General features: G+C 44.1%; 9 protein-coding genes across 9 annotated transcripts; 3 read left to right on the top strand and 6 right to left on the bottom strand.

Moving 5' to 3' along the window:
* Window positions 1-9: 9 nt before the first annotated feature.
* On the bottom strand, window positions 10-1,668 carry L199_000549 (uncharacterized protein; the record flags this gene model as incomplete). The annotated part of the gene is made up of 6 exons (XM_064886315.1): window positions 10-309; window positions 378-423; window positions 511-886; window positions 955-1,062; window positions 1,139-1,286; window positions 1,354-1,668. 6 exons carry the CDS (start codon window positions 1,666-1,668, stop codon window positions 10-12), a joined length of 1,293 nt encoding a protein of 430 aa, XP_064742387.1.
* Window positions 1,669-2,401: 733 nt separating this feature from the next.
* On the top strand, window positions 2,402-4,640 carry L199_000548 (uncharacterized protein; the record flags this gene model as incomplete). The annotated part of the gene is made up of 10 exons (XM_064886314.1): window positions 2,402-2,603; window positions 2,709-2,972; window positions 3,039-3,059; window positions 3,127-3,307; window positions 3,372-3,598; window positions 3,678-3,730; window positions 3,802-3,903; window positions 3,974-4,051; window positions 4,194-4,403; window positions 4,464-4,640. The coding sequence occupies 10 exons, from the start codon at window positions 2,402-2,404 to the stop codon at window positions 4,638-4,640; spliced, it is 1,515 nt and encodes a 504-aa protein (XP_064742386.1).
* Window positions 4,641-5,545: 905 nt separating this feature from the next.
* Window positions 5,546-8,775, top strand: L199_000547 (uncharacterized protein; the record flags this gene model as incomplete). Its single annotated transcript, XM_064886313.1, has 11 exons — window positions 5,546-5,666; window positions 5,759-5,920; window positions 6,007-6,075; window positions 6,139-6,350; window positions 6,461-7,058; window positions 7,144-7,235; window positions 7,342-7,730; window positions 7,812-7,850; window positions 7,943-8,052; window positions 8,152-8,368; window positions 8,526-8,775. The coding sequence occupies 11 exons, from the start codon at window positions 5,546-5,548 to the stop codon at window positions 8,773-8,775; spliced, it is 2,259 nt and encodes a 752-aa protein (XP_064742385.1).
* Window positions 8,776-8,959: 184 nt separating this feature from the next.
* Window positions 8,960-10,169, bottom strand: L199_000546 (uncharacterized protein; the record flags this gene model as incomplete). The annotated part of the gene is made up of 4 exons (XM_064886312.1): window positions 8,960-9,193; window positions 9,296-9,418; window positions 9,503-9,859; window positions 9,939-10,169. 4 exons carry the CDS (start codon window positions 10,167-10,169, stop codon window positions 8,960-8,962), a joined length of 945 nt encoding a protein of 314 aa, XP_064742384.1.
* Window positions 10,170-10,932: 763 nt separating this feature from the next.
* On the top strand, window positions 10,933-12,864 carry L199_000545 (uncharacterized protein; the record flags this gene model as incomplete). The annotated part of the gene is made up of 8 exons (XM_064886311.1): window positions 10,933-10,993; window positions 11,054-11,185; window positions 11,254-11,411; window positions 11,560-11,727; window positions 11,815-12,228; window positions 12,327-12,451; window positions 12,517-12,580; window positions 12,694-12,864. The coding sequence occupies 8 exons, from the start codon at window positions 10,933-10,935 to the stop codon at window positions 12,862-12,864; spliced, it is 1,293 nt and encodes a 430-aa protein (XP_064742383.1).
* A 173-nt stretch (window positions 12,865-13,037) lies between these two features.
* L199_000544 (uncharacterized protein) lies at window positions 13,038-13,467 on the bottom strand (the record flags this gene model as incomplete). The annotated part of the gene is made up of 2 exons (XM_064886310.1): window positions 13,038-13,133; window positions 13,216-13,467. 2 exons carry the CDS (start codon window positions 13,465-13,467, stop codon window positions 13,038-13,040), a joined length of 348 nt encoding a protein of 115 aa, XP_064742382.1.
* Window positions 13,468-14,124: 657 nt separating this feature from the next.
* L199_000543 (uncharacterized protein) lies at window positions 14,125-14,535 on the bottom strand (the record flags this gene model as incomplete). Its single annotated transcript, XM_064886309.1, has 2 exons — window positions 14,125-14,379; window positions 14,512-14,535. 2 exons carry the CDS (start codon window positions 14,533-14,535, stop codon window positions 14,125-14,127), a joined length of 279 nt encoding a protein of 92 aa, XP_064742381.1.
* A 675-nt stretch (window positions 14,536-15,210) lies between these two features.
* On the bottom strand, window positions 15,211-17,281 carry L199_000542 (uncharacterized protein; the record flags this gene model as incomplete). Its single annotated transcript, XM_064886308.1, has 10 exons — window positions 15,211-15,855; window positions 15,927-16,016; window positions 16,087-16,156; window positions 16,210-16,310; window positions 16,382-16,608; window positions 16,662-16,735; window positions 16,781-16,864; window positions 16,921-16,931; window positions 16,990-17,125; window positions 17,202-17,281. 10 exons carry the CDS (start codon window positions 17,279-17,281, stop codon window positions 15,211-15,213), a joined length of 1,518 nt encoding a protein of 505 aa, XP_064742380.1.
* A 226-nt stretch (window positions 17,282-17,507) lies between these two features.
* Window positions 17,508-18,353, bottom strand: L199_000541 (uncharacterized protein; the record flags this gene model as incomplete). The annotated part of the gene is made up of 4 exons (XM_064886307.1): window positions 17,508-17,833; window positions 17,911-18,011; window positions 18,082-18,178; window positions 18,266-18,353. 4 exons carry the CDS (start codon window positions 18,351-18,353, stop codon window positions 17,508-17,510), a joined length of 612 nt encoding a protein of 203 aa, XP_064742379.1.
* Between the last annotated feature and the right edge of the window lie 358 nt (window positions 18,354-18,711).

Here is an 18,711-nt window from a genome sequence, read left to right as displayed (position 1 = left end):
TTCTACCATTTATCCTCCCATCAGATTCATCTGAACCAGCAACTCTGCCAATCCCTCATCACCCGCACACTGTCTATAAAAATCAATAGGTAAACAGGCCCTGATTCTCTCGCCATTTGACATACGTTCCAACAGCCATTTGCACATTCTCGAATTTATACCTTCCACTCCTAATCCCCAAGATGGGAGGCCAAATCCTTTTGCGATGATTGTTGGGAGGGATAAGGGGAAGTACGAAGCTGTCAGGAAAGAGAGTGTGAATGTTGGGGATTGTGGTGGGGTGAGAGTAGGTGTGAGATGGGTCGTAATCTATTTATAAGCGTCATATTAGCTATACCGTGAGAATGGTTAGAGAATGTGAAGTAGTGGAAACTCACTGCGTCGAACTTTTCCGGTATCTCTAGAAAAGTATGTACACGATACCTATACACGGTATACGTATCAGTAAAAGCGCAACCTACCCTGAGTCCGATCATGATCGTATGTAAGATCAATATTCGTTTGGCTTACCAATCCTGAGTTCTTATTTTCGTTCCATGGCAGTTCCATTCAAATCCTTCTTTCCGTGAATCAGGCCACGTATAAGGATGTATACCCATCCCCTGCTCCCATTTACCATTCCCATCTTTATCCCTATCAAACCTAGTTAACAACAACCCTTTCCCCCTTACTTCCCCCAAGGTGGGTATACGTTCCTCTAAGAACCACTTATCTAAAAATGGCTCGAAGGCTTTGTACAAGATTTGGGAGAAATGAGGATGCCATGGTGGAGTCTCCTCTTTGATGGATAAGATGAGAGTTTCTGTTGGGTGGGTTTGGAGGAATTGGTGGAGGACTGTAAGTAGGGCAGTGAGAGTAGATCGTTGCGGACGAGGACCGTGATACACTATTAATGATGCGAAGTTCGATTTTAAAAATGTGCGAAGATGATTTATGTGATGAATGTACACTCACTCAACAGCTCGTCTCCTACCACCCTCAATCTCACATCTAGAAACCTTACTCCATCAAGTAATTGCTGTTCGATAGGAGTACTCGGTTGTTGACATTGTGATATCGGATCTAAACGTGGTTGTTGTGCATGTCAGCGCTGACCTCGTTGCATGTAAGCATGATCTGGAGCGGGATCAGTACTCACACCCATATAGAGCACAAGACTCATGTGTCCCAGGTAGAGTGATCTCGCCAAGATGCGTATCGTCTGATATACGAGAGAGAAAGTTGGCTGTATCGGGTTTCTCATATATAATCACTATATCTCTAGTCGTCCCATCACCTTGATTGGTCTGAAAGTCAGAACATTGATCATGTGTGTTAGCTGGGAGTAATAGCAGGGAGGGGCAGACAACTCACATAAAGCCTATATGCTGAAAACCCTTTTCCCTCACTACTCAACTTCAACCTCTCCCATCCCCTCCTGCGTAATTTTCTATCTGGTGCTATTCGGATGGATATTGATGCATGTCGTTTCTCATTGGAGTATGAGTAGAACGAGATACCTATCAACTCGTCTTTGGTATCTCGCTGATTGGGCTGGAAATGATATCGATCTTTCCCCGTGAGGACGAAAGGAATAGCTTGACCGTAAGGCTTGAGCGATTGTGCTTTTGTAGGTTGAGTCTGGATGGTTAGTGATATTATCGATATGTTCTGTGTGATTAATTCCATCTTGACTCGTATATGTTGAAAATAGAAAGTGAAAGTACTGGGAGTTGCGGATAAAAAGATCGGGTAAATCGCGAACAAAGGTATCACTATCAGGCAGAAACGCATCTATGGCAGGACTATAACAACATGGTGATGCATTATCATCGACTGAACACAGACCGTTGGATAGACACTGCACAGTCCTGGTTACATACGTATCTTGACAGCAGGTACGAGTAATGCATAGTCCAATAGCATGTCAGTCAGCTGGAGAGACTGAACTCCGGCTATTACGGGACAAGGTATCTCTCCTTCTCCAAAGCAGGGATAGCAACCCTTCCAAATGCTACCATCCGATATCGTCGAGCGTCCTTGCATCAGTTGTACTCTGATTGACGGAATACCGTCTTCACGATCTCATCGACCTGGAATATCACTTCCGTCTCCTGTTAATCCGACCCCGACCACCGCCGATCGACAGCAGGCACGGAACGACTTCAAGCACTTCAAGCGGCACGGACCGCCGGAAATGCATTGACCAGTAGATGAATGCCGTCATAGCTTGTTGACAATTCGAGGTAATTTTGGGGACTATCTTATCTCATCTATGTGGTATAAATTTGTGATATATACATATATATACTAGCTGCCCACCCAATCGCACAGCAATCTTACCTTGTACATACTGCTCACACCAGATTCTTTGATCATCTCATCAGGATTGTCCGCCTTCCTCCTCAGCCTAAGCTTCATCATGTCCACCTCAATCATTCGCACATCTCTACGAGCAGGGCAAGCCAGCATACTAGGACCATGCCGTTCTCGTATAGCTGCTCAGAGTCTCATCGGCATACGGTACAATTCTTCAGCATCTTCATCGAAGACGTCAAGTCCCACACCGAGTCAACAGCTCTATACGCTGAATGAAATCGATAAATTGACCACGTCAATAGCTCGTATGTCATTCATTTCCTTTATCCTGAACTCTTGGAGCCTAGCATGACAGTAGATAATCCCAAGACATTCGCATGAAGTCACTAACATGTCATTGCATCCCTTAGAATCATCTCCCGGGCCAGTTCATCACCCTTCTCCACTAGTCATGCGAGCCCTCCCCGCTCCATGGCTATCATCGCACTCGCCCGACCTAGCCTCCCAGGGGGATGCATGCTCTGTCGACCCTCATACTTCGTCTGCAGAGCCATTCACGGAAGAAGAACTCCTTCGACCTAGACATATGAGTGAGAGTTTCACAAGCTTCGATCTGCCGCTGGCGAGCGATGCGAAATTGTATGAGAGGTATGTCAATACCTCTGGAGGGTTCAGTAAGTCAAATCATACGTCATCTGTCTGGATGTTCTGTAGACAGGATGCTTATCACTGCATGGTAGGGATGGGTAAATTGCTTGAGCGTGAGTCAGTCCATCTTCACTAACAAGTCATAAATGGCTGATTGATGTCTGCATCGTGTAATCATAGATCTCGACTCATTAGCTGGAGCAGTAGCCTATCGACATTGTCTACCTACACCTAAAACTGCTGGGTCGACAGATGAATCTCAAGCGTTCCACGAATCGTCTTCTAGAGCTGGGCTGTACCTCGCCACTGCTAGCGCAGATAGGCTAGATATGTTCGGTAGACTGAATAGGGAGAATGTCAGGTACGTTCAATGTCCGACAATGATCGCATATAACGGAATGTTGATGTACAAATCACGGATTTAGAGATTTGAAATTCTCAGGATTCGTCACTTGGACAGGACGATCATCATTGGAAGTAGTAGTGAAAATGGAAGGGCATCGACCGTCAGAGCCATCTGGACAATTCAAGACCTTGATGTTGGGTAGATTCGCGATGGTCTGTAGAGATTCGAAGACCAACAAGGCGAGGCCAGTACCAAGGTTGTTAGTGGAGAGTGAGGAAGAGAAAGTGTTATGGGCTATTGGAGAAGGTGAGTAACACTTCCATCCCCCTTGGTTCATTCAAGACGTCGGTGAAGAGACGAAGCTGAACATGATCTTGATTTGTAGAGCACCAGAAGAGGAGAAAGACCAGTGCGATGAATGCTTTGGACAAAGTACCCGTACGTATAATACATTTCTATCCTCTACAGGATGGTGAGAGGTTACTTAGCATATTATAATGTTTCTACAGCCATCATCGGAAGAAGCTGAAGAATTACACAAGTTGATGTTACAAGTTTCAACCAAGGAGGAAGTGGATGGTGAACAGGTCGTACCCATGCACGATACTGAGGCGAGTACTCTTTTAACTTGAGCTGAGATACTTGACTACAGAAAAGCTAATCTTGGTACGTCCGAAATAGATTCAAACTGTACAGCTCATGTTTCCCCAGGACAGGAATTTGCATGGAAAGGTATTTGGAGGTATCTTAATGCGTCTGGTGAGTTGCTAAGCGTCGAGGTGATCACCGAAAAAAAGGCTGATTTCGATTTCGCTTCCCCCTTCAGGCTTTGTAAGTTATATATCATCACCAAGTATTGTATTTCTGTCGGATGGATGCTGATTGTGAATACACTAGTGAGCTATGTTTCACCAATGCCGCCTTGTTCTCTCAAGCACCCATGCGATTCTTGGCACTGGATCAGATCACTTTCCGTCTACCCGTCCCCATCGGTGCGGTATTGCGTTTATCGTCCAAAGTGGTCAAAACGACCAAACCTCATGACGGACCGGATGGAGAAGCCAAAGTACATATCATGGTAAGAGCGGAAGTAGAAGAGGTTGACACAGGGGTGAGTGAAATGACATGAAAGGCATGGATGAGATCAAAGTGTATTGACCTTCTTTTGCAGGTTCGAAGGGAAACGAATACCTTCTTCTTCACCATGGCCAAAGAAGATGATAAACCCATTGGAAGGACCGTAATACCTTTGACATACTCTGAGGCTATGCATTATCTAGAAGGGAAAAGAAGACTGGAAGTGGGTGATGAGATGAGGAGGTTGTATCAGGTTGGGAAATTGCAATAGATCGATGATCATCTTGACTGGTCTGCCTCCCTTGTTATTTTGTACAAAAGGCATGTATCTTTAACATACTAATTCATCGGAGCGGTACAGTCAGACGTTGTTCGTGTGTATATATATCATATGAAGTCTTCATGACAAAGGAAGATAAAGTATACGGGTACGCATACGCCACCGGATTATAAGATTATCTTTTACGCCACTCTGCGTTCAATTGACGTGTAAATGGGATGTATTGATGTGTTAATTGATGTTGTGTTTCACATTTCGACCTGTTCAAACAGTCCCTTCTTACAGCTTCAGATCCGTTTCATCGTCATTCCACTTCACTGCCATTCACATCGAATCTTCACCGAAGAAGAAGAAGAAGAAGAAGGTACAGATATAATCAACGATCGATTTACCATTCACCAAGACGATATCACGGTAAACGGTAACAGGAACGGTAGAAACGATATTCTGGATTTCTATAAGGTACCAATCAACCATCCTGGGAATTGGAGTAGCGAGTGATACGTGTAGTGAATGATACTGGTTCTGTATCTGCACATTAAATGAAGGGAGATTGAACGGGTATATCATATAATCTGCAGCTCCCGGATAACCGCACAGAAGAGGATAGGTGGACCCAAGAAAGAAGAGTTGCTTTCGAGGTGTCTGGCTGCTTCAATTCACATTGACACAGACCTGGAGACAGAGAGAAAGAAAGGATCGACCAAGAAAGCAAGGTCCCATCGGCGTCATTTATCTCATCCAGCTTTCTCACCTCAGCCAACTTTGATCCTTCACCTCTACATCGTCATCGAACATATACGGCTCAACACTGTGCGGACTGCGCAACGCGAACATCTCGTCTTTCATCCTTCGACTCTCCAAGTTGGCCAACCTTGCAGTTCGGTCTGACCAACATGTCAGTGACGTCGCCTATATCAGCCAGTCCGGGATTATCGTTGTTGGAATGGGACGAAGCTGCCGTGCAGTCGTATTTATCTGATTTGGGATTAAGTAAATATGAAGATGTAATCTATGGTGAGTGTTCACTATCCCCTTACTGTATGTAGTACCAATTAATGTACGGTGAAGATATGTTCATGCTGATAGATTGATGGTCACCTTCGCAGAACATGGTATAACAGGAGATGTGCTTTCAGTGATGGATCATTCGGCCTTACAAGATCTAGGCATGACCAGTCTGGGACACAGGTTGAACCTCCTCAGAGCGGTTTGGGAGTTGAAGAAAGATCAGGGGATAGAACTGGGTGAAGATGATTGGAAACCGCAAGGTGGGTCCTGTCTGCCCATGACTATCCATTTTATCGAAAAATCATATCCGCTGATCTTGTTGACCATCACACCTGATTGTGTCTAGATGCAGAAGAGAATGATAAAGTTACTCAGAGTAATGTAGAGAAATTATTGGATATGATACATGAACAACGTGAGCTACACCCTGATATCCGACAGGCATAACAGAAGCCTATCTGATTGTGTTCATGTGTAGAGGAACGCCTAATACAATTGGAAAGAGAACAGATGAGAATGTTGTCCGCCTTCGAGGAGAATGGTATACCCGTACCTACACAGCCCCACTCGGCTGATGGGGAAGTACGTGGAATACCTGGTATGGAAGGGAAATCCAATCTTGGTAGATCAGGTAGTTTAAGATGGAAGGATTTCAAGGAAAAGGGAAGTGATGGTGAGGAGGCTGAGGCCGTGAGTGTATCTTCCATGACATATGATCCGATGCCCACACTTGTCTCTCTCTACCTTGATCCTCTCATACAGACCTTATAAGCTGACATGGGAATCTCATCATGCCTTAGGGCCCAAGCCGCTCCAATCGTCGCGCATCGACAGTCTTCCCCTCATCTCTCGCATCATCCACCGCATCCAACCCTAACGGTCAACCAGTCCCACATACCTCTGACACTCCCACCTTCCAAGATAGCTTCACACCTACTACCGTCACGTCATCGTATCCGTTCGAATCGCCTTTAGCTACTAATCAAGGGAAAGGAGAAGAGAAATCTCATTCTAGACCTAATCCAATTCAACCACCTCCATTAACCAGATTGTTATCTTCTGGTCCAGTATCATCGAATTCGATAACTTCACCTCCACCCAATGTCTCGCAGTCGCAATCACAACAGCAGCATCAACAATCATTGAGTGCACCTAGGAATACGAGTCAACCCACCTCTGGACCTAGCCCGACTGGAAATGCCCCCTCTGGCTCTGTCACCAACCCACCGTCGGATAAAGTGAAATCGCAAGCCAATGCCGAAGCTAGAAGTGCTGCCAAATCGTTCAGAGTAACGCTCGAAGATCCTTGCTGGAAAGTGCTTCCTGCGGCTCTGAAGAAATACAAAATCAATGATGATTGGAAATTATACGCGTTGTTCATCTGTTTCGACAATACTGGTGAGTAAAAATTCTCGTGCTCAGCAATAGGCATCATACAATTGATTGAAGAGTCTCTGAGCTGATGAGCCATTCGACGATGCAGAACGGTGTTTGAGCTATGATGAGAAACCGCTATTGCTGTTCCAGAAATTGAAGGAAAGCGGACACAGACCGGTATTCATGCTTCGACATATCGTAAGTAATGCTCTTGCAGTAATTATATGATCAATCTCGTAGTATACCTTGTCCCGCAGAGGGCTTTCACATTTCAGCAGCTGATCCGCACTTTCATGTATCACAGAAAGATATAAGATCTCCTATAGCAGTCGCTCAACAGAAGCAAGCTCAAAAACTGGGATTACCACCTAATACCAATGTCAATGTGTTACCCAAAATAAAACCTTCTTCAGATACCTCTATATCACCTACCAAAACTTCCTCCCTTCAACCTTCAGGAGGGAGTAGGAGTGGTGGTGTTGGAGATATGCCAAATGTGAATGGCAACTTTCCCGAACTTCCTAGTCCAGGATTAAAAGATGCTTCATTCGATGCGTCCGCCTCGGCCTCGACCTCGTCCAGACATCCCGCCACGAACGGACTGATGAATCTCCAACCTGGTCAAAATCCAGGTACGATGGTAGATAAAGATGGGAATACAGTCAACGTCACTTATGCAGTCGCCATCTACCCGTAAGTCCACGATCTATTCATATGATGATGTTGAGTTTGGGGCAGGGGATTAACGTTGTAATGTTCGTTTGTTGACATTAGGTATATCGCTGATAGACAAGACGAATTCAACGTTGCTGTGTGAGTCATTGTCTTGCATACTGACGCAGTCTCATCTCAATCACATACTGACTGATTTCGATTTGTTGATTGATGACCACGGATGTACGCAGCGGCTCAACCTATGTGATTCTGTCAAAAGCGAAAGGATGGTATATCGTACAGAAAGATCCAGATGGGTTGGGAAAATTGAATGATGCTACTCAAGGATGGGTACCAGCTGGTGAGTGCGATTCGTTTATGACGTTTCGCGCTCTGGTAGAGTTCTGGCGTATTTAGAAGAAGAAGAAAAGGCTAACTCTGAATACTTATATATATTCAGGCTGTCTCCTCGAGCTGTCTCAACCTATCTCCCTGGCCTCCCCTACACCTTCAGGAGAAATCCCTGCATATCCCGGATTATCGCCTCTCCCTCCCTCTGCTATCATCTCGTCGAGCTATGCAGGAAATGTCTTGATGGATTATGAAGCGAAGGGAGATGCGGAGTTATCACTGAAGGAGGGGGATAAAGTTAGGGTGTATAAGAAGTATTGTCATTGGTGAGTAACACATCCTTAATGGGTGGAATTTGCTTTCGGGTTCGATGCTAACTGTAGATACCCTGCGATATATAGGAGTTATACGTGAGCTAATTCTTTCATCTGTCTCACAACGACTCGATGAATTTTCAGCTGATTGACTTGATGAATAAATTAGGATCAAATCAGATACAGGTGAAAGAGGTTGGGTACCAGCCTGGTTCGTAGGTAAAGCAGCTACTGAACCTAACACCTCTACCGCCAATACACCCTCGTCAGCTACTACACCTACTCCGACCGGAGCTGTACCTGGCGGAGAAGGGAAGATGATGAATAATGGGGATGTGGAAGAGAGATTGAGAGATGATACTCCTACGTCTACACTTGGTGCGGGAGGCGGACATCCAGGGGAAGGTAACAAGATATAATGGAATGGTCATTCAACTTTGTAAGCATTCACAACTTATCGGAAGTCTGTATATTTTGTACATATAATCAGATTTGATGCACGATCTTGACGATTCTACATTACGTCCGCAGGCGGAGCAGCGTATGCGATACAAGATTTGATTTGATAATGTTCTGAGTATACTAGATATTCTTGGCCTATATTTACAAGTTCAATGTACCTTTACCAAATTCAAAGGCATTGCCAACCACTTTTACCTTCGATCCATATTCTTCATCCAATTTACATTTCAACAACCCGCCTCTTGAAGATCTCTGATGACCTATGACTGTCAGTTCCTTGGGGGAGGTGACGGTGTCCAGCAGCTGTTTGGGGATGTACTTGGTAGATGGGGAGAGAAGGTAATATCCCGTCAAATGGGCATGGGATGAGCCGGTCTATGTAGGTGATTGCGCAGACAAGGTAACTCATAAGTCAGTGCTAACTTTTCACTATAGATACGATAACGTTGACCGAGCGGAGAAAGAAGTCATACTTACTACTGGATCCTCGTCTATACCTAATGCAGGACCGAATACTCTAGAATTTATATGGAGTTGACCTGTCTTGAGTGATTCAGATGTATCCACTTGGGTGATGACTGCACATCCGGTAACTTCGACCTGAGCGAGTTCAAATTGATCAATAAGACCGAGTATGGATGTTGCAATTGTCACAAGATGGTGTGAAGTAGATAAGCAACTCACCAAAGCTTTAATATCCACTTTTACACTTTGAACATTCACATCTTCATTCAATTGAACAATCAAACATCTATTCCCACTGAAATCAATTTCCTCATAACCCAATATCCCACCTTTACTCAATCCAAACGCACTTTCTAACGATTCAGCTTCTTGTGGATTCGCGGGTGAACTACCAAATGTCGACAATGTCTTTGACGATAACCCAGGTAAAGTGATTTGGATGTCTTCTTCATTCACTTTGACAGCAGTAAGTATACCACTGTATTTAGTTTGTAATTTGATCTTGGACAAATTAGGGTAGAGGGAGAAAAGGACTTTGGATGATGCTAACGTTGCGTGTCCACATAGATTCACTTCCTGAACACCAGTTATGAACAGAATGATATCAGTATGAATGTCGCCGATACAGGTAGCAGCTAGAATAGATGAGACTGACCACTTCAGGTGTGAACCATCTCAATCCCCATTCACCTTCATCTTCATTGGTCGGAACGAGATAAGCAGTTTCTGAAAATCCAAAATCTCTAGCTACGGCCGTCATCCATTTATCATCGGTGGATCTCTCATCGTCGGGATCGGCAAATAGTACGACCGCAGCCTGATTGCCGCTATGAGGGTTGGATCCCACGACGAACGCGTTGAGGAGATGGAATTGGAGGGAGGACATGGTGGTACAAGATAGAAGCAGAGTTGAAACAGAGAATGGAAGTTGCAAAGAGGGGTGGTGGATACTGGTAATTGACTAATTGAGTGGTTATGGCAGATTGTCGATGGTATGTCGTTTATCTGTTATCTCTGACTCGAATCTAACACATGTTTACTCGTATCAATAATAATATCATCATGACTCGTATCGGCTAAATCACACCGTCTCCGTCTGTAGCTCACATCGGCAAAATACATCAACCACAACCGCAGCTCCCCGTCTGCATATCTCTGATTTCCCACGAATGCATTTGTTCGGTCACATCCTCGGTTTATAAGCTGATACTATGCTCGATCAGGGACGACACCAAGGATAAACCGGGATCGACACCTCAGTTCACCATGACAAAATACAAGATGTGTGGTCTTGTGTATATACCAAACCGAAGTGATTCGTATATCATCACCGAACATGATCACTATAAATACTTGGCTTGGGAAGCAGTGCAGTGTGTAATGGCTTTTTTACACAATTGAGCGATCGAGATTGATAAATCAAGTCAGATACTACCCCTTTACGGCATTTCCTTTGATACTTCCCCGTGAGAACTACAAAGCGGGAGTTGCAATACCATTGATTGTGATTCTCACTAAGGTAATGATTTATCTCATCTATGTATGTGATATATACTTACTTGACCGATTGGAATTTCATTCTATCATTCGTATCTTTCACATCCTATTTCAAACTTTCTTCGTCTGCTCAATACTGAATACTGATCAAGATGTCATCATCAACTACAGAACAAGACATGTCGAAATTGAAGAATATCGTTATCGTCGGTGGTAGGTTCCTTACTCAATCGCCTATCACGTTTGTCTATGATACAAATGATATCTTCGTAGCCTCCTCGGCGGGTCAGCAACTTGCCAACTACCTCACACCGAACCTACCCTCTTCACATCGAATCATATTGGTCGACGCATTGGATTACGCTTTCTGGCCTATCGCTTCGTTGAGAGCTGCAGTCGTTCCAGGTGAATGCAACCTCAATATACATATTGGCCTCCACATTCAAGCTGACAATGAACGTGTACGTATATAGGATGGGAGAAAAGAATCACCGTTCCATTAACACAAGAGTCAGTCTTCCCCAAGAACTCAAATCATCGACTGGTCGTTCCCAACAAAGTGGTTGAATTGAAGGAGAATTCGATCATTTTGGAAAAGGTATTTGAAGGTTCTAACGAGATTCCTTTCTTCGTGAGTAGTCGACAATGACCATATGAGATACCTCCGAGGGCCGATGAAATGGAACGGTGAAACGCTTTGACCTCCTCTCATCAATTTACTTTCGAAGATGCCTGCCCTGCCTGTGCTGACAAGCGGTGTGTATTCTGACTTAACATAGAAATGTATCTTGTCCACTGGTGCTCAACAACCCAGTCCGATGAGACCCCCTGCCGGCTCTACCAAACAAGCATACCACGATACATTGATCAAGACTCAGGGCGAGATCAAACAAGCTAACAAGATTGTGATTATCGGTGGTGGAGCTGTCGGATTGGAAATTGCAGGTGTAAGTGAACTTTTATGGGGTAGCCTCAGAATATTCCAATTTGTTACAAGTTCCTAATGCTGATACTTTTTGATGTTTGGGTGATAGGAAATCCGAGCTAATTACCCTGATAAATCCATAACAATTGTCCATTCCTCTTCTCACGTCTTACATCCTCAAGCCTCTGCACCGGATCCAAAAGGCAAAGCACACTCGTACTCTTCTCCACCCACTTTACCTAAGCTCTCAATAACTCTCGAGAAAATCTTGGCAGACTCCAAGATCGATTTGATCCTCAATGACAAAGTCGATATACCTGCTGAACAGACCTCGCCTGAAGATTGGTCAGGATCGTTTGGTTTACAAGACGGAGTGAAGAAAGTGAAACTTGCCAGCGGGAAGGTGTTGGAAGCTGATTATGTGTTTGTGAGCATTGGGAATAAACCCAATGTTGGACTGGTACAACAAACGGATGAGAAGGCTTTGATTTCTGGTATGGTAGGAGTAGACGAATATCTCAGAGTGAGTATGAAACCAAAACACTTGTCCCTCGATAAGGGGGTTTATAACTACAACCATACTAAAGATGATGCTCTTTGGCATATGCATATGCCCTGTAGGTGATCTCTGAAAATTACGAATCACCACTCATCAGGAACTACTACGCCATCGGTGATTGTTGTTCTACACCTGGTTGGAAGACTTATATGGGCGCAGATTACGATGCCAAGGGATGTTCTGTCAAGTGAGTCGGCAAATTGGGATTGGTTCATCATGTACTGTAGGCTAACCTGCGATACTCTATTACAGCATCATCAATGAGATCAAAGGTAAAGCGCTTAGGAAATACGTTCGACCCTCATTGGCAGCAATGGTTAGTTTGTTTTCTTACTGAAATTACATATGTATACCCAAAAGGGTTCTCCTATGATTAGCGAATCAAAGGGAGGAAATGCTGACAATTTATGTCCTTTTTTCTTTTACCAGATGATCCCTCTTGGTCCGGAGAAAGGTTCCGGAACACTTACTTTCCCAGTTGTCGGAACATGGCAAGTCCCCGGAGCGATGGTCAGGGCAGCTAAAGGTGGTAATCTGCTATTGGATCAACTGTTCTATCCTCGATTCAAGGGTGAGAAGAAGGTCACTGCTGGTATGTAAGTAAAGCGAAAGACACCGTGTGATGATGATCATCGAAGGATTCAAGACGAGGAGAAGTAGAGTAGATCCCTAAGTCCATGTGCAGTAATATGTAAGATAGTCAAATTTATAGTTTATAGACAACCTAATCAACGAGTTCGAGTTTCATGCAAATAGATCGATTATTTGACGACTTAATCACCTCTGATCCCTTTACAAGCTTTATCTCTCAGATTCCCTTTCTTTCCAGCTTGAGTAGCATTCTTGAATTGGATTTTGGTGAGACCGAACTGATTTTCGTTGATATCACGTCAGCTCACAGTAGAACTTCAAATACAATAAAATCTGTGATGAGATATATGATATGCTCACCTCTTGACAGATCTCATCGACATTACAAGCCTTCAACCCTATACTAATGATCTTCTCGAGCAATTGTTCTTTCTTATCAGGTGTCCAGTGACTGTTGGAAGGTGAACTCGAGAAGGGCCCAGAGGAGGTTGATTCTATCTTGATCTTCTTGAGAGTTTTAGGCGATTTACCTTCTGTTTGGACGTCTTGTCTTAAGGTGGGAGTAGGAGTATGAGACTCGTTGGAAGGTGAAGGTGAAGGGGATCGTTTCATTTTGGTTGTCTTCAATGAATGGGACTAGGCGTATCAAGAACGATATGAATGTTGGGTAAAAGTACATGTGCAGTATCTCGTCAGCCTCATAGGGGCACGAGGAAATCAGCTTATATCACTTACACTGTATTACTGCTCTGTACTTTGTGGGTCGTGCTGTGGTTCTTCTTGAAGTGAGGTATATGAAGTGGCAGTGTGTAGAATGAAATCAGTGCTTGAGGTCGGAAAGAAGAAAGAAGACAACACAAGGAAGAGAAACACAAGGGGCTCAACGCTGTGAGATGATAAGTACTGTAGGACGATGACACTGTCAATCGGTACTGGGTCCTTGACGACCATCAGATCATTTCAAATCGTTGACGTTCTGTATTCTCAGATTCATAGAAACATCTGAAATTACAGACAACTGATACTGTATTGGCGTTGGGTATCGAATTGGCGATATTTTACGATTGATCATCGTGCAAGCCAAATACTATTCCTGCTGAATCACAGGACATGTACCGCACATATGATCACATCACAACACTTCCATTCGGGATCGGCAATACAACATACTGCTACCTATCCATGTTCGAACTTTACCACCACTTTTACATTCCGTCAAGTACAAACACCGAAATTCTCACACCAAGCAAATTAATTAGCTGGTGCGAATCAGTTTGTGGAACCGGAATCATTCTCTTGATAAGCCTCGTCGAAAGTGTATTGGTCTGACTCGGCGATCAGTTTGTTCATAGCGATTCTTTCCGCTTTTTCTTTTTCTAATTGCTCGTAATCCTCAATAGTTACCCGAGAGCAAGCCGAATCGCCAAAATCATATCCCTTTCCATTGCCTGAACTTTGAGTTCCGGATTGATCCCAAAGAGCGTGAATCGAAGCGTCGAATTCCTCTTGATCTGCGAAGCTGGTCTACACACAATTGTATACCTTCGGTCAGTTTCGCACAAGGAGATCGCAAAGAACGACAAAAAGTTGAAATGTGATACAAGCTAAAATTTTCCCAATTCAATGGAGTATTGTAAAGATTGGACAGAGACAAACCCAGTCATTATTGTCTTGAGACATTTTGTATAAGAGTATATCTAAATAGACGTTGAGATAGTTTGACAAGATTTGATTGAAGTTCTGTAATGAATTAGAGTTACTTAGTATACAGTATCAGATCGCTTGATCCTTGTTTTCCGGTGTAAGGGGTATCAAGTTGACCAAAATGGGGAGGGTACTTACTGGTGTTCGATGATCTGATTCAGCGAAGAAGATTGAAGAGTGACTTGTCTTGTAACCTCACGAAAGGACATAATGTTCGTCTATTTATACCTTGTCAGTTCAATCGAAACATATCCTGCCCTCGCCGAGGTCTAGAGCAGGCAAAATCTCTCGCTGAATAAAGTATGGGCGCGATGAGGGGTCTTCGGGAAAGGAGAACATTTTCTGTCGCACGTTCCAGTGATCTCGAATCCCTGTTTGACTCAATCATAATCCATTATGCCGGACTCCCGAAGTGGCTGAATTGAAAGGACGTGTGCTGGATGCATATGCAACTCAGGTGATGTGATGATGCAATACATGTATATACGTCATCTTCACCGCTCTTGAAAGGATGCCCATATAGGCGGATCCGTTCATCCTTGGCCATGTTGTCATGTCGGAAACAATGCGAGGTATGACAACCTTTAGACATTGACGGCATAATCGAGCTGAGTTGAAGTATAGCTGGCGGTTGTTCCGAATTTGGATAGTCTAAGCCAATCTCCGCCTCTGACCATACCTTTTCCCTTCATTCAAGCTATCCTCCTCGTTCCTCTCCCTCCTTGGACCACCACCCCTTCCCCTTCCCCTTCCTCTACCTCGACCTCGATGCCACGTATCAATACCATCCCCCAATCTCCCACCGTAGCCAGAATCGACATGTTCCTTCTTGCCTATCAATTCCGCTTTATTCAACAAGAACTTCCATAGACTCTCTACCAATGATCGATCTTCACCTTCTATCCAGTCTAATGCGATTGATGAGTAATCCTTAGCTGTTAGGGGTGGTATGAATCGGATTCTAGCTTTGAATAATGGTTTTGAAGGTTCCTTCTGACTTTCGTTACCTTTTTCATCCTCTCCTTTTTCATCAGATTGTCCAGCCTGACGTGCTAAGGCTCTACGAACAGCTCTTGACCAAGTATTATTCATGGGTTCTATAACGACCTTGTTTCCTTCCTCGTCTCCATCTGTTGGCTCATATTGCAGAGAGATACTTTGGAGTACATCCACTACTTTCTGCCTAAGTTCTTCGATCGGTATAGCCGGCTGAGGCTTATGTGTAAACGTGTTCGGCTGAGGGATAAGTCGAGAAAAGGAGGTGTTGGGAATGACCTCTTCTGGTCTAGCGATATTCTGCAGTTGTAATACCGTCAATGCAGAAGTCAGCTATGAGTCCAAGTTCGTGACCTGAATGAGTAGCTCACATCTGGTATACGGACTGACGAATGCGACCAACCCAATATCCATCTGGTGGTTTTCGACTGCTTGATATTTTTCAATAGATAATTGTCGATCTGTATCGTTGACAAGATAAGGAGAGGATGAGCTGTTAATCGACTTGATGAGAATATTCAGCTCACATACCTTATTCTGTCTAAGAAGATCGATTAAGGCTGATAAAGAAGCATATTTGCCTATCAAGGATGTGTACCACCTGAACAAACCGTATCAGCTACGTAATCTTTTTCATAACACAGCCTGACTTACCGACATCTCACCCCGACCTTCATACTCTCTTCTATCATCCTGCCCACAAAAGCTATTTCTCCGCCCGGTGTGATCAGCTCGTTATTGGCAGCTGTCGGCGCCTGGTACATCTCCTCTCATCAGCTCAAACTATCCTCAGGATAGAGGTCATATATGGTACATTAGTACATACCGCATGAGCAGCCAGTTCTTTGCCTTCTTGGCCCTCCCTTATCTCTTCCTCTGATCCGAAGAACGGTGGATTGCATATCGTCAAATCCCATTCTTGCACATCGTCATCTATCATGGGGAAAAAGATTGGTTGGGGGGATGATGCATGTAGGACGTTGATGGATGATGTTGGGATGGAATTTTGCGAGAGTACCGAAAGGGAATGTTCATGTGATACTTGGTCGATTTCTACCGCCCCATGATAATGTGAGCTGCAAATCACCCTTATGGATCTAGCTCACCTGTTGCTGTTATTTTGGCATTGGGTCTTAGTCGATGAAGTAGTATGGGATAAATCGCTGTTGCACCTGTACCTCTATATTTCTGTTAGCTGACATATCCACTCCAGAATGTATCTCACATGTCCAGTACACGCAGTGGTTTTGAGGAAGATGACGAGGGCAGGTACGGTTCCAGGTCGAGCACATGAAGGAGGTAATCGAGCCTGGACATGCGTACATCAGCTCACAGTCAGCATATCTCATGGCGTGTAAAGCTGACCTGTTGGTAAGCTATAGCATGTCTCATCAGCTATATCCTGATATGGCAAAAGATCAAGGCTAAGCTCACAGTAGGACACAACCTATCTTCCCGTATATCCACATCCAAGTCCCAATCCTCTTTCAACAAGCACTTTGTCAATGAACGTAAGGCCGAGGGATCTTGGAAGTCTATAGACGCAAAACCCTCTTCGGACACTGTAACACTATAGATATACAAGTTAGCATACACGTTCATGGAAGGGAGGAAAGTCAGACAGAGAGAAGAGCAGCGTAACTCACTACTGAGCGAAGTCGGGAAAGCGGGAAGCCAATCTGGCGAAATCAGGTTTCTTGGTTAAATATGGATTTTCCCGATGCATCTTGCAGAAGAACAGCAGTTATCGAGCCTGGATCGAGGAGGAAGAATGTGGAATGGAGAACGATGAGAATCGATGTTCTCAACTCTGTTTTGGCTCAACACGAAACTGGTCGACCTCCACTTTGGTACCGCAGAATGCAAATTGGCAGTAGTGACATAGATGCATCAAAAACAAAGTCATCGAGATATAAAAATACATATTCTACCCTTCTCCCCCCTACATTCGATCAACTACGAGCCCTCTTAGCAGCCTCTTCCTCCTTATGCAATTGTTCAGCTTCCTTCAACCTCCTAGCGAAATCAGACACTTTCATCCTTTCCTCCTTCCTCAGCGGGTATGCCCCTCCTGGTCCAGCACTACTCTCGCCTTCTTTCGACAGGGACGGTGGAGCATCTACAGCGGTAGATAGTGATTCGGGTAAGGATGTGGGGAAATCGGTTTCGATTTTAGGAGGAGCGTTTTCAGGTATAGTGAATCGAGATGAAGATGCGTTTTTGGGTGGTTTGGGCACGTCGAGACGTCCTGGATAATATGTATCGGCAGGTATCTCACCTATGAATCATACAATATGATCAATATATTTCAAACGATTGTTAGTGTACATTATTCATGGTACGTGATTGACTTACCAAGAGCGATTCGATTCTTAATATAGTTAGCTTGCTGTTGATCATTCGTAAATGCTACTCCACCATATATCATCAATGCTATCACCGTAGCGCCCTGAGCACTATTTGTAGCGGAACATTGTTCAATCAGTTGTCGGCAAATATCACTCATGGAAGGCAACGGCAACTCACTATACACGTAATCGCAAGAACTGATTGAACTTGTTTCTGTTCCCCTTTCTCAAGTGGTATGTAGCTCCCAATAACGCACCAACAGTAGCGAGACATCCTATATCAGTACAATTCGTCAGCTTTGCTTCACTACATTGACACTTCCTCTTCCTGAAGAGCTTTGATCAGCTATTTCTGTACTAACCAATCGGCACAAAAGGTTGCTCTTTACATTTCCTAGTGATGAAATCGGTGAAAGAGACTTTATTGGTAGATTGAACCGGTATAGACATGTTGACTCGGTGTATCTATAGCTTCTTCTTTAAGGCGGATACGTACTGTTGTACTCGATGCTAGCTCTTGTGATATGTTGATAGCCAGTTGAGATGGCAAATAGTATGAGTGATGAGATTTCGAAATATCATCTCAGATAATCGGAATACAATTAAGCAGATGTAATGACGATCGGATCAAGTCACCCGTTGATAACACACGTGGCACATCCATCTGGATATCCACATCATGGCTTATCGGTAATCCATCTCACTTGATGTGTCGATCCGTTGAAAAGTTGTACCCCAGAGAGAGGAAGAGTAATAGCAACGATCATTTTCTGTATTCTGTCAATCATAAGCGACGAATGCTGAAGAA

The sequence above is a fragment of the Kwoniella botswanensis genome, chromosome 1, assembly GCF_036426115.1.
Source record: "Kwoniella botswanensis chromosome 1, complete sequence".
NCBI lineage: Eukaryota > Fungi > Basidiomycota > Tremellomycetes > Tremellales > Cryptococcaceae > Kwoniella > Kwoniella botswanensis.
The sequence above is the reverse complement of the archived record's forward strand: the minus strand, read 5'-3'. Positions and strand labels throughout refer to the sequence as shown.